We start from the raw sequence: 15094 nt of genomic DNA, 5'->3' as shown, positions 1-15094 counted from the left end.
GCTGAAGGGGTGTATGGTTACAGTTCAGGGAGGAGAGGACAGGTCAAGATGAGCTCCAGAGTAGGGACCTGGGTGCGGATGCACAGGTAGGGGGTCTGAGGAAATAGGAAGGAGGATGGAGGAAAGGCCAAACCTGAGAGAATAATGGGCGTGAAGACAAAGGGTAAACTGAGCCCCCATCTGGCTGTGGGGCAGTAAGTCATCAAAACAAAGTTGGAAGTAAGAGTCAGCTTGGGTACCAGGCTGGGACAGTGGGTGATGAGGAACTTCATCTGGACGGTGGGGCTGCAGGCGGCCATGGGAAATCAGCTCAGGCTGGTGGCAGAGGGCAGGGCATTCCTAGAGCAACGCCCTGGAAGGGGCAGGACACACCCCACGGCATCAGCGACATCAACGCTGCAGTGTCGCCAGTGAACAGAAAGAGGAATCAACACGGAAAATGGCGCTCCAATGAATTCGCCGAAGCTTCTGCAGCGCTGCTTTAAAGCTGACTCGGGCTCCAGACGAGTCCCCATCACGGTAGCTTCACCTCTGGAAACTTTCCAAGCCACCCCTACCCCTCAAATGATTTTACTTTTCTCGTTCAGATTCATTCTTTGCTCACCACACAACCTTCTGATTGCGAATTCAGCTTGCCAGGTCATGTGATACGGCGGAGAATGCCTTGATAGAATCATGGGCACTCCGGTCACTAGAAAGGGTATTTCCTGTAACACTGTCTCAACTGGCCTTCCACTCGTCCATCAGACTCATGGAAAGTTGGTTACACGTATCTATCAGACATCTGATCACCTTCTGATGTCCTCGGAAGGTGCCAGAGCCAACAGGACTGATATCTCAGTCCTGGCTGAGCTTTCGAATCACCTGGATCTCTACTTCAAGATACCCCGAAAGGAGGCAGCTGGCTGCAACCCAGGCCTCCCTCGGGCAGCCCCTGGGGGCGGGGGGGGGGGGGCACCATTTTCCCAAACAATCGTTCTCAATCCTGGCTGCATGTCAGAATCATCTGGGAAACTTGAAAAAGGTCCACACCCAGGGGGTGGCTACTTGCAGAGATGTTAAACCCCATCCACTGGGCAGAGGACGTGAATTCTAGTAACACACTCCTCACTCCTAAGCAGAGATGAAAAGGATATTGCAATGCATTGGGGTCGAGAGATTTCTATTTCACTTACATTTAGGATATTGAATTATTTTATTCCCTTTGATCTCCCTTCAACAGGTACCATAGCTTTAAGCTGGTACTAGTTTTAAACTCTTTTAACTCCTTATTGCTTTAGAACAGAGGTCAGCAAACTTTTTCTGTAAAGGACCAGATAGTAAAGGGTTCAGCTTTGCGAGTCACACTGTATCTGTCACAACTATTCAGCCCTGCAGCTGTAGCCCGAAAGCAGCCATAACTAATACAGAAACAGATGAGCACGCCTGCTAGCCAACAAAACTTTATTTACAAAAGTGTGGACAAAATTTGACCAGTGCACTGCTTCAGATGTTTGAATAATAATTAGCATTCTGATCTTGTGCTCGTAACACAAAATTGGTAATAAAGCCTGAAAATAAATACAAAAAGTGCACTCAGTCTCGGCATCTTAGACTTTGACTATCATCCTATTACCATTTACCAAAGACTCAAAACAGAGGGACTTGTTTATATTCAGACCATACGGACCTACTCAGACGACTTCTGCCCCCAGCACCTCTGACCACCCTCCAAGCTGCATCTATGGAGAAACCACCCACCTCGTCGTTCACCTGCAGCTTGCGAACGAGAGGGAGTGGGCAGTGCTGCCAGCTTCCTCACCAGTAGAAAATGCCACAGATATGTACTCATTAAATACATGCTTGTTCATTTCTTCTGGTAAGAAAAACCCCTCTCTTCTGCTTTTGAATACATTTAATCCTCCACGTAACTGATGAACAAGGTAAAAATCCAGAGCTCTCGGTCCAAAAGTGTTGGTTAAACAGCTTCTGTTAATCTAGGGTCCCTCCCCAGCATCACTGGCCCCTGATCTCTCAAAATGCAGAACGAGTGACAGTCAGAAGGGTGAGGCCATTTGCTAAGTGGATGAGAGCAAACCTTGACGAGCGGGGACTGAGAAGGAGCCCCCTGCATGGCTGTGCTCCCCAAGTCCACCCCTGCCACGTGCGGTCCCCAAACCTGCTGTGTCAGGCGGGGGCCGGAGGAGCCCTGCCCCCCACCCTGGGTGCTCCGGGCAGTTGTCTCCACTGTCCGAGTTGACACTCCTCACAGTGAGGGCGGGTGTGAGGCAGGTGGTCCCCAGGAAGGAGGGCGCAGAACTCCCACCCCCGACACCACCACACGCAAAAGGCCAGCCCGTCACTCTCTCGGGTTGGGTCGCCCACAGTGAAAACGGCTTGCATGAGCTCAGGTATCTCCTCCCGCGTTAAGGTTCCAGACTCCCCACCGTGGCTCCACATCAGACTTACTTGGAAGTGTTTTCAAGTATTCCCTTGACCTCATTCATTTCTTCTTTTCCAAAGTAAACGACGGTGAGATGAACTCTCCCATCCTGCTGGATGCACATCTCCCTAGAAAACCAAAAACACGGATGTCTGGTCCTGTGTTCACAGCAACAGGCAAAGCCGAAACAAATACCTATCCTGTAAAGTGCAAAAGGGTCCAGGGAGGGAACTGGGCTGCCAGGAGAGCAGAGAGGGGACAGGACATTCTGGCTGGCTCTTGCTATCACCTGTATTCCTATTTCTCTTACCAAGAAAACCATGAAATTTAAACATGCAGATCTGGTCAATGAAAACTCAGATGCAAGAGGCCACAGGCTCAACCTGCCTCAGGTCCAGCCCATCAGGGCCTGGATCCAGTGTCTAGAATGGCCCTGGGTCTGTACCCTTCTCTGCCACAAGAAATCTACAAAGTACAGAAGACACAAAGCCCAATGTACAGATGAGAACACTGAAGTCCAGCGAGGGTGAGACTGGATTCCTCATCCTTGCCTTTTCTCGTGTGTGCAACACAAATAGTCTTAGAGACTGAACGAGCAAAGGTAAAAAGACATTTATTTGTTTAGAACCCTAGAAACCCTGGGGACACCCAGTGTCATGGCTGTGTGGAGGGGCAATGGTCCAAAAGCATAGCTGCTGTACCTCACCCTCCCTAGGCAGATTCCTTCACTGCTCCTCTCTGTGGCTGTTGGTCCCAGGCACCCGGCACACACACGCCAGGCTCCCGGCAGCCCTCCTAGGCGGGGCCAGGCCTACACCTGCCTTCCCCACCAAAGCATATCTGTTATTTGCCCGGGCCCTGTCCTCTGCTGAGGGTTTACTTCATATACATGTGTGTATCACGTGCGTAATGTGTGTTGATGTGTGTATATGGATGTATATGTAAATATATGTGTATAAAAATGTGTTTACGTGTAAAACATATGTGTGTACAGATATGTACGTGTGTGTGTCATTTTAGCAGATTTCTGAAAGCAGATGAATGGAACGATTCTACTGGCAGGATGGTATTTGTGATACGCTGATGCTCTGCATGCCCTCCCACGTCATTCCTTTTATCGCTGTGTTGCAACTTCCCTGAACCCCTGACAACAATCCACGTCAGAGTCTTTCAGAGTCTCCGATCTCTAACTGCAGAAGCCAATTTATGCAGTGATTTTTATCGTGACATCAAGAAGGAGGGACTGCCTACCTGGGGTTTCTGGGAAGATCAGAGAAGATACTGTTCCTGCACTCAAAAACCTTACTTGAGAAATAAATGATCTCAAATGAAATTATCAGACACATCGTGGCATTGATAAAAGTTCACAGAATTCAGGGCTTCCCTGGTGGCGCAGTGGTTGAGAAGCCGCCTGCCGATGCAGGGGACACGGGTTCGTGCCCCGGTCCGGGACGATCCCACATGCCGCGGAGCGGCTGGGCCTGTGAGCCATGGCCGCTGAGCCTGCGCGTCCGGAGCCTGTGCTCCGCAATAGGAGAGGCCACAACAGTGAGAGGCCCGCGTACCGCAAAAAAAAAAAAAAAGTTCACAGAATTCAGAAAGCACGGCCAAGCCTGTGGGCTGGATGGCTGGAACCCTGAAGGATGGGCCGGGTTTGGGACGGCAGAGAGGAGGAGGAGAGAATCCAGAGGGAAGAAGTACTGGGGAAGATTCTATTGACCCTGGGCGGAAGCACCAGGGCTCACCTGGTCAGAGGTTTGGCTCAGAGAATTCCCTCTCTTTCCAGAGGAAGGAAGGGAAGAGCTGATTCTAAAAGCAGATGGAGGGCGGGGCTCCGAGAAGCAGACAAGGGACCAGGAATGGGGCCAGGTGCTATTCCTGCTTCAGAACTGCGTGCTCCCCCAGCCTCAGCCCTGCAGACAGAGCTACCACCCACCGAGCACAAAATTCCCTGTACATAAAAGATCCCTTCTGCAAACCTGCCAGATGACGCTGTAACTTCCTTTGCCAGGGCAGAATAAAAGCCCACACACAGCACCAAGTGCTCGAAAAACTATGCTTTAAAAGTGTGGGCAGTTGGACAAATCCATCCCAGAATCAGCAGAGGGTCACCCGCTGAGCCTGAATAAAAAGCATTCTTGCTTTTTCTAGTAACATCTTTGTTGGCATTTTAAAATCCATCAAAGGACTTCCTGTTTTCAAGGAATAAAACAGAGACACGCTGGACCTTTACTTTTCATTCACCAGCTCAGGCTTCCCGAAAAGGCAAAGCAGAATTTGTTCCGAGGGCCACCTCCAGGGCCCTTTATATTTATTCATTTATTCCTTCCTTCCTTCCTTCCTTCCTTAACCAAACAATAAATCTTAAAAAAGGAGTAGGCCGTTTCTACCTTTGAGTAGTTCTCCATCTGATTGGAGACTGCATGCTTAAAGCTATCTGCACTGCAGCCAACACACACTGCTGGAGAGAAACACCATCACCAAATGTCTGATGATCTTGTAACTTTCATATTTTTCAAAACACTTCTCACTGGACTCCACCCCCAGAAAGATGTGTAAGCAGGAGTTGTGCAGCTGGGTGACTGTGGGCACAGAGGTGTGTGTTCTGGTGCAATTATCTGTACCTGGACCCACACTCAGGTGCCCTGCTAGCTCGTTTCTGTAACAGCAGGGTGGTGGTGTTTGGGACGAACCTCAGGGAACCCAACTTCCTAAGAACCCTCTGGGAAGCTCTTCGGTTCGCCGGGCTCCACTGCTTTAGCTCCGCACTGGACTATCTTCCACCTTAACCTGGAAGCCTAAAAATTCTGTTTCTATGTCACCAAGACCTTATCTTTTTAGGACTTTAGAGAGGAAACAACAGTTCCTTCTCACCCAGGACATTGTAACACAGAGTATAGAGACTAAATAAGATATCTTTTCAGCCAGAACACATGGATCACAGCCACTTAAACACCTATATTTTTATTTCCCAAGAGGCTGAGAGCACGTCACGGTCTCTGAGTTCTGCTACTAATCTGTACAACCGCACCGTGGAAAGAAACCCTTGACTGTCATTCACACCCTACCTGTACAGGTAAGAAAAGGGGTTCCAATGTCCTGCACACCTAGGCATGCAGCCCACTTTCCCTCAGGACCAGCCCGGTATTGGTACCTCAGGTTTCCTTGGCGAGGGTGAGGGATGCACCCAGGATGCCTCACGGCTCTGGTCCTACCACTCAGGACCCCAGCACAAAACTGGGTAGTGGGCATGGCCACGTGGAGGACAGATGCTGCTGGCAGTGAGCATGGCAGCACCAAAGCCCCTCGGCATCCGTGAGGACCAACGATGCTGTTCTTGTGAGAAGCACTGAGTTTGCACCACGCAGCTGACCTGGCAGTTAGCGGAGGCTGAAGTGTATCTGACCTTGTGTGAGACCTCCCTGGTAAGTCGGACAAAGACCAGAGGGCACAGGAGGCTGAACATCTCGCCACAGAAGGTGAGAGAGAGCAGGAAAACCATGTTTCTCATAATTACGGGACCTGTTCTTATACCCTGGGCTGAGTAGCCTGTGGAAACACAGTTTCAATGACAAACATTATTGAGTCCCTTTGTTGTGTGATGCGTAATTCTCATTGGAGTAAGATTTTAAAAGAATCATCGTGTATGGCCCCGTAGGGGGACCATCCAGGTTTGCCTGGGATTCTCCAGGGTTTAGCACTGAAAGTCCACATCCCAGGAAACACCTCAAAGCAAGCTGGGACAACTGGTCACCCTTCCTGCGTCAGGGACTTGACAGGAAGGAATGGGCATCTGAAGAGCACAGGACAAGGCGGGACAGAATAACGGCAGTAACAGGTCTAATGAGCCAGGGGAGTGCGGCGGAGACGTGACTCATTTCTGATGGGTGATGGGGACGGGTACCAAGGTCAAGGCAGCATCCAGGCCGAGCCTGGACAGGTGAGTAGATGCCACGCAGGTGGAGAGGACCAGGGAAAGGGCTCTCCTGGCTGAGAAGGCGCAGATGCAAGGAAATCACGTCCTGATTATTCTCAGTCAATCTGCTACTCAGGTATATCAGGTATGAGAAGAAACCCTGTTCAGGCTTTAATTATGTCCCATGCAAATGAAATAACACATAACAGCCTGTCAGGCTACCATCTCTCCCTTTGGTCGTTGAGGACACCAGGAAGAAACGTGTTCAGGCACAAAGGGACGGAGGAGGGAACAGAGAGTGGTGGGGGCCTGTCATCATCAGGCTTTAGAAAATGACATTCTTCTTTTGCTTTGGTGGGTTCTCCCCACTCCTGCAGCCCACGCTGAAGTGACACACAACTCCTGGACACCGTTATCTGACAAGCTGAGATGTGAGAGTGAACAGGGACCCTCAACCAAGCCATCGGGACCTGCCCTCCTGGTTGCACGTTTCAGAATAGCAAATGGCACCATTGCCAACTGACCATTTTCTTCTCTTGAATGGATGTTTCTACATAATCTGTGGCTCAAATGAAGTGACAAACAACTTTTAGCAGGTCCCACAGAGAAACTTTTATGGAAATAAGGTGAATGATGTAGATTCGTGTTTCTCAAACATGTAAACCATAAAACTTTCCTGGGTGCAACACTGGGGTCTGAGCAGAGAAGGGGCTGCCTGACGAAAGCTAGTGGAGCGAGGCAGGGGTGGAGGACGGTACTGGGAAAGGTACGCTAGGTTTCCTTCTGGGAAACACAACGAAGACCGAGCACCTCCTGGATCGCAGCCTGCGGGTGAGGCCCCGCACACCGCACGGCAGGGCTCAGCTGGTCCACGGCACACACGCCGGCTGAGCCCACGCTGCAGCCCCACTTCAGTCTCAGAGAGTCCACAGTCACTGTTTTTTAAAGATCCAGAAGTGTCCACAAAAACATCTTAACGGCGCTAAGCAGGAAAAGGATTTTAAAAATTGCTGAAGAAAATTCAAGTAAAAGATGTCCCTGATACTACCTTTAAATGTTATAAATGCCGAGGGAGGGACAAGAGAAGTTTCAGAGGAAGGAGAAAGGGACAGATTAAAACAGAAATAACCAGCAAAGTCTGAGAAGACCCACAGCAACATGGAAAAGGGTTCTCAGTCCAGTTGGAAGGAGTCAGAATAAAAATCAAGCAAACTTGGAATGAACTGAGAAAGATCTTTGAAAATCACAAAAAATCATTTCCATAGAAATCCTTTTTTTCTAGGAGAGGCTCAGAGACAAAGACACTAAGACCGTCTATAGTTTTGTTACCGTGAGGTTCCTCCTGCTACTGCGAACAAAGTACACAATAAAACAATAGATGAGCTTAAAACCGATAAGCCAGATGCCAAGGGAAACTAAGCAGCCAAAAAGCAAACGTGAGAATAGTTTCAAGAAAGGCAGAATGAGGGGATTAAAAAAGAGAGAAGGAGGAGGGGGAGGGGGGTTTAAGCAACACAACACTGGGCAAAGGGGACTGAATCTGAAGCAAGTTCTCCTGGGGGCTCCCCCTCTACCCCTGGCCACGCGTAAAGCCGTCCTGGGAGGGGAAATGGCACGTGGAGCCTGCGAGGCTCATCCAGGGATCAGGACCACCAGAGAGCAAGGGAGGAAGAGGCTGCTGGAGCAAAGCGCCATCTTATCTCCATAGCAACAGTGGAGCCCGGAGCACGAAGGCCCCAAAGCAGCCCCACAGCAACTGACCAGAGGGTCCATACCTCTCCTCGGGGCACATCCGGGTGTCATTGCCACTCAGGAAGGGGACAAGTTATGAGGAGCTTTAGCCTCCCAACTTTTTTTTTTACATCTTTATTGGAGTATAATTGCTTACAATGGTGTGTTAGTTTCTGCTTTATAACAAAGTGAATCAGCTATGCGTACACATACATCCCCATATCCCCTCCCTCGTGCGTCTCCCTCCCACCCTCCCTATTCCCCCCCCCCCCGCCCCCGTCTAGGCGGTCACAGAGCACCAAGATGATCTCCCTGTGCTTAGACTCCTAACTTCTTGTAAATCCCAGAACATCACCCATTCTTGTTCATGGCCTCTTAAATAAAGGCCCTTAGGGTCTAGGGCTAGGAAAATCTTGTCTCACCCAACAAATAGCAGCTTCCTTCTCATTAAGCACTGAGGCTGAAGGAAACTAGGCTTTCTTTTTCTCTTTCCCCCTTACCTGCCAGGGGGTTCAGAGCTGGTGTTTCTGACAAGTTGCACTGCTCCCCTCAGTCCCAGCGCCCAGGTGTACTTCACCCCTGTTCCGCACTGAGTACTTGTCCACTGACCTTCATAAAAATGGTTTTATGGAATTTGTATTTTTTATAAACACACACAATTCTTAGGATTTGTTGAGATGGTTCTAATAATCATGAGAATAGAAGAGCAATCATCATAAATACCTTAGGCCATGAACTCCATAAACCCAGGAATCAATTTTGTCACGGGGTCCACCCCACCCCGGACACAGTTCTGGGCCAGGAAAGCTTGGTCCTTGGTCCTTGCAGATGGTACCCCATGCCCAGCCATCACCCGAAGTGAGCGATTTCTCAGGTCCAGCCTTCCCCAGAGCTCTTTGTGTCTTGCGACCAGGCCTGCTCTCCCTGGGGGATTCCAGGCTCTACATCGATTTCTTCTGTCCAAGAAGACATATTTGTTATAATTCTTAGCCATTTGGGTCTTTTCTAGCTGAATACTTAGCAAACTGATACTGAAGTGGGAAATAAAAAACCTAACAACCAGCATCAGAGGTGAAAGGGACTCATGTGGACCAGTACTTTGATGTTACAGAAGATCCTAACGCCCAGATGCATGACGTGACTTGTAAAAGTCCTCAGCCAAATGGTGTCGGAGCAAAGGTTGTTTACATTTTAAAGGAGATGCACTGGGAGAATAACGTTTTAAATAACCTCAAGTGGTGACCATTGCAACCAGGTGCCCAAAATAGTGGAAAATGGCAAAAATCTTGCCACCAACAAAAGGCCAAGAAAAGAGATACAATCTGCCCTAAACGTCACAAAGAGGAGGCCAAGGAGAGAAATGGAAGAGTCCACAGTAGCCTCGTGGTTCCAGCTCCACAAGTGTTGCAGAAGAGGGGCTGGAGGTGTGCAGCAGACGAGAAGGCTGGGGGACAGGGGCCCCGGCTCCGGGGCAGGGTCTCCACGCAGGGACGGCCGCAGTGGGGTATCTGGTCCCTCCACATCGCGTGGGAAGTGGCGAAGGAAGCAGGGCCATCCTAATGATGCTCGGTGAACTAACCCCCGCAAAGAGGCAGGTGTGGCAGGACCAGAGGGGAAAAGGCATCGCATTAAGTCAATATCCTTCGTAAGAGCCGGAAGAGGAGCCGGGGCGAGGGGCACTGACAGCCAGACCCCTCCCCGCCCACCCAGCAAATACAGGGCCAAAACCTCATCTTTATTCCCCATTTTTACCTGTGGGAGTGGAAAGAGCTGAAAACAACCGGTGGGTAAGATGAGAGAGGAAAACGAACGGGGGCCGATTCCCTCTGACGTTTTAGCCTCAGCCCTTAACAGAGGCCCCTGCTGGGAGCCAAAGGATCCCCCCTCCACCGTTTAGGACGAAGGTCCACCCACAACCAGGTAGAGTGAGGCTGGTACCACCACACGCCCGCCCCAAGGCCCGGAGGGGCTGCAGGAATCTGGAGCCTCTAAGAAAGGTGCACAAAGGCCAGCGGAGCTGTCTCCTCCTTCAGCTGCTCTTCCAGACCACGAAGAACGTGAGGAGAACACAAAATACAGCTGGGAGTGTGACACAGCCCTCAGTCAGGGTGGGGGACAGCCAAGGACAACCCACCACTACAACGTCAGAGCGGCAGAAAGCACGCCGCACGCAAGAGGGACGAAGACAAACAGCAGACAGCCACATCTGATGGACAGCAGCAAAGTTAAAGGAAGGAAGAGAGGGCATTCAGAAAGCAAGTGTTCAAAACTTGAAAGCAAAACCTAGTCTGAGAGAAACTATAACTCCAATTGAAGAAAACATCTTACAAATGTTTCACACTTTCTTAATAAAAATGTGAATTCAATAAAAAAAGTTCAAAGAGGAAATGATATAAATAACAGATTATGATGAAGAAGCACATTCTGTGCTCAGAAAAATAACGTGATAATCAAAAGAAACAGAAGAAGTAAATTAGAAACAGCAAGGTACAGAATAGATGTATCTGAAAATCAGATTACTCACATAAAGGAAAGGCTTACATGAAAGCAGATAAAAGACTAATGCATTAAAAACTAGAGAGAAGCTAGTAAGTGGAGAAAACCTATGGGATGCACAACTGGGTCTGAGAAGCAGAGAAATCAAATCCAAAGCAGGAGAAGTACTCAAAATTAGAACACCAGAAAAAGTTCCCTGAAATGAAAGAATCCACAAAACAAACAAGGAAACTGAATTACAGGAGAGAGAACAACAGGCACTGAGCTGAGTGAGACATATGCTGATTAAGTGATCACGATTCGCAACGAAGGAAAGCATTCTTCCGTCATTTTCAGGAGAGACAAAATAAAGCTTTCCTAACACTCCTCCACGGTATCATCAGACCACTGTATCATCAGATGCAGAAGAACCTCTACAAGGTCCTAAAGAAAGAAAGTGTATCCAGAGTTTTAAGCCCAGTCACGTCATCCTTAAACTGTGCAGATAACAAGCAGACATTCTATTCTCAAGCACTCATGACCCTTCTTGAAGAAATGTCTTGACCGTGAAATCCAGACAACCCAAACCTCAGGAATGAAGAAGCCGCTGTTGGAGGACAGCTGATGAATGCACTAAATCCACTTAACACACAGGAACTGTGGTTACAATGCAAAGTGTAAGGGCTGCAAACCGTGACGAGGTAAAAATGATAGAGCAGTGATTTATGTCATAGAGTGTTCTGCCTATGTTTTCCTCTAAGAGTTTGATAGTGTCTGGCCTTACATTTAGGTCTTTAATCCATTTTGAGTTTATTTTCATGTATGGTGTTAGGGAGTGTTCTAATTTCCTACTTTTACATGTACCTGTCCGGTTTTCCCAGCACCACTTATTGAAGAGGCTGTCTTTTCTCCACTGTATACTCTTGCCTCCTTTATCAAAGATAAGGTGACCATATGTGCGTGGGTTTATCTCTGGGCTTTCTATCCTGTTCCATTGATCTATATTTCTGTTTTTATGTTTTTATACTGTCTTGATCACTGTAGCCTTGTAGTATAGTCTGAAGTCAGGGAGTCTGATTCCTCCAGCTCCGTTTTTCATTCTCAAGATTGCACTGGCTATTCGGGGTCTTTTGTGTTTCCATACAAATTGTGAAATTTTTTGTTCTAGTTTTGTGAAAAATGCCAGTGGTAGTTTGATAGGGATTGCATTGAATCTGTAGATTGCTTTGGGTAGTAGAGTCATTTTCACAATGTTGAAACTAAAAATAGAAGTACCATACGACCCAGCAATCCCACTACTGGGCATATGCCCTGAGAAAACCATAATTCAAAAAGAGTCATGTACCAAAATGTTCATTGCAGCTCTATTTACAATAGCCTGGACATGGAAGCAACCTAAGTGTCCATCATCGGATGAATGGATAAAGAAGATGTGGCACATATATACAATGGAATATTACTCAGCCATAAAAAGAAACGAAATTGAGATATTTGTAGTGAGGTGGATGGACCTAGAGTCTGTCATACAGAGTGAAGTAAGTCAGAAAGAGAAAAACAAATACCATATGCTAACACATATATATGGAATTTAAGAAAATAAAAAAAAAGGTCACGAAGAACCTAGGGGCAAGACGGGAATAAAGACACAGAACTACTAGAGAATGGACTTGAGGATATGGGGAGGGGGAAGGGTAAGCTGTGACAAAGTGAGAGAGTGGCATGGACATATATACACTACCAAATATAAAATAGATAGCTATTGGGAAGCAGCCGCATAGCACAGGGAGATCAGCTCGGTGCTTTGTGACCACCTAGAGGGGTGCGATACGGAGGGTGGGAGGGAGGGAGACCTAAGAGGGAAGAGATATGGGAACATATGTATATGTATAACTGATTCACTTTGTTATAAAGCAGAAACTAACACACCATTGTAAAGCAATTATACTCCAATAAAGATGTTAAAAAAAAAAGTACTTTAAAGGAAAAAAAAAAATGATAGAGTAAATGGGGAGATGGGACCAGGAGAGCGAGAAAATATAACTGCGCTGCTCTCCTCTTCTTATTATAATTTTTCAACCAATGTAGAGTCTAAAACTAAAATATGGAGTAAAAATACATAATGATTCCAATATGTTCTGGTTTGTAAAGTCACTTTTTTAATTTTAGAGGGATTTTTTATAGCACAGAAACATTTTCTCAAAGATCAGCAATTTCTTCTGTTATACTTCAGATTCTCTTCTATAAATTTAAGTAAAGTAAAATTTAATACTTTAATTAAAAATAGAACATATAGCATGTCTCATGCTTAATTACATTTCAAGCATGTTATTTTTCTATCTGTGTATATGCAAAGAAAGGTGCCTAGAATGTTCAATTAATGTTAAAAATGGCTAATTTAGGGAAGCAGGGCCAAAAGTGAATTTTTAAATAATTTACTTTTGGTTGTGTTCTACTGTTTAAACATCTCATAATAGCCACATGTCACTTTTATAAACTTAAAAGTCAGGTTTAAATTATAAAAGCAAAAAGATATATTTTGTTGAATTTTTAAAGAAAACATTAAAAAATGCTAACTATATAAAAATTTACAAAATACAAAAATTTATAAAACGGAGAGAATCCAAAAGAAGGAAATAAAAATCACTCATAGTTCCATATTCAGTGCCAACCACAGTTAACAGTTTCCACTCTTGGAATGGAAAGGACTTCATAAAGACAACATCAAATATTGAATAATTAGCCCCTTATATTTTCTCCCAATACTCTTATGGTCAATTTAATGGCATTTAAATATTTAATTGACCAGAGGTTACTTTGGGTTTTGGTGTAAAGTCAGAATTAAATCTTTTCTGCTGTTTGGTTAGTTGTCCTAAAGCCATGCTCTGAACAATGCATTCTCTGCTGGCCAACTTGAAATGCCACCTTTACCAAGTTCTGACCCGGAATTAAATACCCTAGGCTTGAGTACCCTCTATCATCCCAATTTTTCAGAGACCTCAACGTGCTCAGAAGCCCCTGGTCCACGGAGCAGACTCCCCTGTCAGCCTCTGCTCAAGCGCCTTCCATCTGGAAAGCCTTTCTTGGCCCACTGTCCTGGTCTCTATTTCTATCTCTGTGGGACTAAGATTCTTCTCTCCATGAAGCCAGGTTCCTCTTATCCCTCCATCTGGTCCAGTGTGCGGTGCACACACAGGCCCTCCTTGTCCCCAAGGAACCAGTCTCCCTGACCACCCTCTCCTGCCCACCTGCTATAGCAGGTATCTGAACAGTGACAGGCAAGAGAAAGGACCCCTGGATTTTTGTTTTTAAAACATTAACTAGAATGACATTCATTTCAGCACTTCCACTTTGGAGACTTGTAAAGGTTTTTCTTTTTTCAACAATATTTCCCTTCTAATTTTGTTCCTACTGTTAATTACTTTCCATCCTTGTGACACTAAGGCAATAATCAGTCATAATAATTAGTCATATGCACCCAAGAGAATCCTTCTTCCAGGCTCCGGAGTCCTGCAAGGAGGGCTTGGCTGTCCCCTGAGCAGACAGCCCTCCGGCGGGGGCACCATCTCGCCAAGCTCAGCTCTCTAGCGACCGGCCTGTGTGCTAAAGCCAACCTCAGGGCCCTGCCCCAGGCTCCAGGCAGCTTCCTGGCCGAGGGAACTTTCTATAAACTTGTCCTGGGAACAGGCACACTGGCTGCTGGGAGTCAGGGTTTGCCTTCAGGCCTGGCCTGTCCTCCCAGGATGGATGCTTCATCGGCCAGTGCACTCGGCCGGTCCGAAGAGAAGGCAAGAGGGACACAGACGCACCCAGGGGGGGCTGAAGGGAGCCACAGCCACACAGACACTTCAGGGCCAGAGCCAGAGGGGCGCTGCCAACAGTCGTGGGATTGTGCGCCGGGGTGTTCTCCAAACTGATGGGGTGTGGGTGTGGGAAGATCAGCTCAGCCAACTCCACAGGACGTCATGCTGAAGGCCCAGCTCCCAAACCCGGAGAAGACAAAGGCAGCCATTGCTTCAAAGGCCACAACTAGACCCACTGGGTAGAAATTACAGGGAGGCAGATTTCAGGTGCAAGTAACAACGAGCTTTCTACCCGGAGCTGCAGCTCGCCCTGGCACGCATGCGCACACACCACACGCACACAGCCGTATCAGGAGTGCCGCTGAGGGATTCTGAACTCACGGAAGACCAGGTCAGAGGGCCCCCCAAAGACTCTTGGGTTCTGACCTTAAAATGTAGCTAGAAAAGGGTTACTCTTTTTAGTTGGAGAAGATGTATTAAGGACCTATTTACAAAGCTTAATGATAGGGTGTAAGGAGGACACGGGGATGAGAGCAATATCCCCTCCTACTGACTGCAGAGCTGTTATCATCTCCAGGCCTGAATATGCTAGTGGAGAAGGTTCTGGAAGCTGGAATGAGACCATCTTGAGGGAAGGGCCATCTTGAGAGGAGCTGTCATCTTTGCTTGAAGGACACATTCAGACTGAGGTTACAAGACAGAAAGGGACCCAGATACATAAGTGCTGGACTTCATTTACTCCCATCTCTG

General features: G+C 47.4%; 1 protein-coding gene across 9 annotated transcripts in view; it reads right to left on the bottom strand.

Annotated features, from left to right (window-relative positions):
- Positions 1 to 15094, bottom strand: part of CSGALNACT1 (chondroitin sulfate N-acetylgalactosaminyltransferase 1) — a 322625-nt gene that overhangs the window by 25525 nt on the left and 282006 nt on the right. For all 9 annotated transcript variants that reach the window (XM_073798689.1, XM_033848803.2, XM_073798688.1 and 6 more), the window contains one exon: positions 2449 to 2550. In XM_073798689.1, the coding sequence (XP_073654790.1) occupies positions 2449 to 2550 (102 nt within the window). The remainder of the gene's footprint in view (positions 1 to 2448; positions 2551 to 15094) is intronic.

Source organism: Tursiops truncatus, chromosome 21 (genome assembly GCF_011762595.2).
Source record: "Tursiops truncatus isolate mTurTru1 chromosome 21, mTurTru1.mat.Y, whole genome shotgun sequence".
In the NCBI taxonomy this organism is placed as follows: Eukaryota; Metazoa; Chordata; class Mammalia; order Artiodactyla; family Delphinidae; genus Tursiops; species Tursiops truncatus.
The sequence above is the reverse complement of the archived record's forward strand: the minus strand, read 5'-3'. Positions and strand labels throughout refer to the sequence as shown.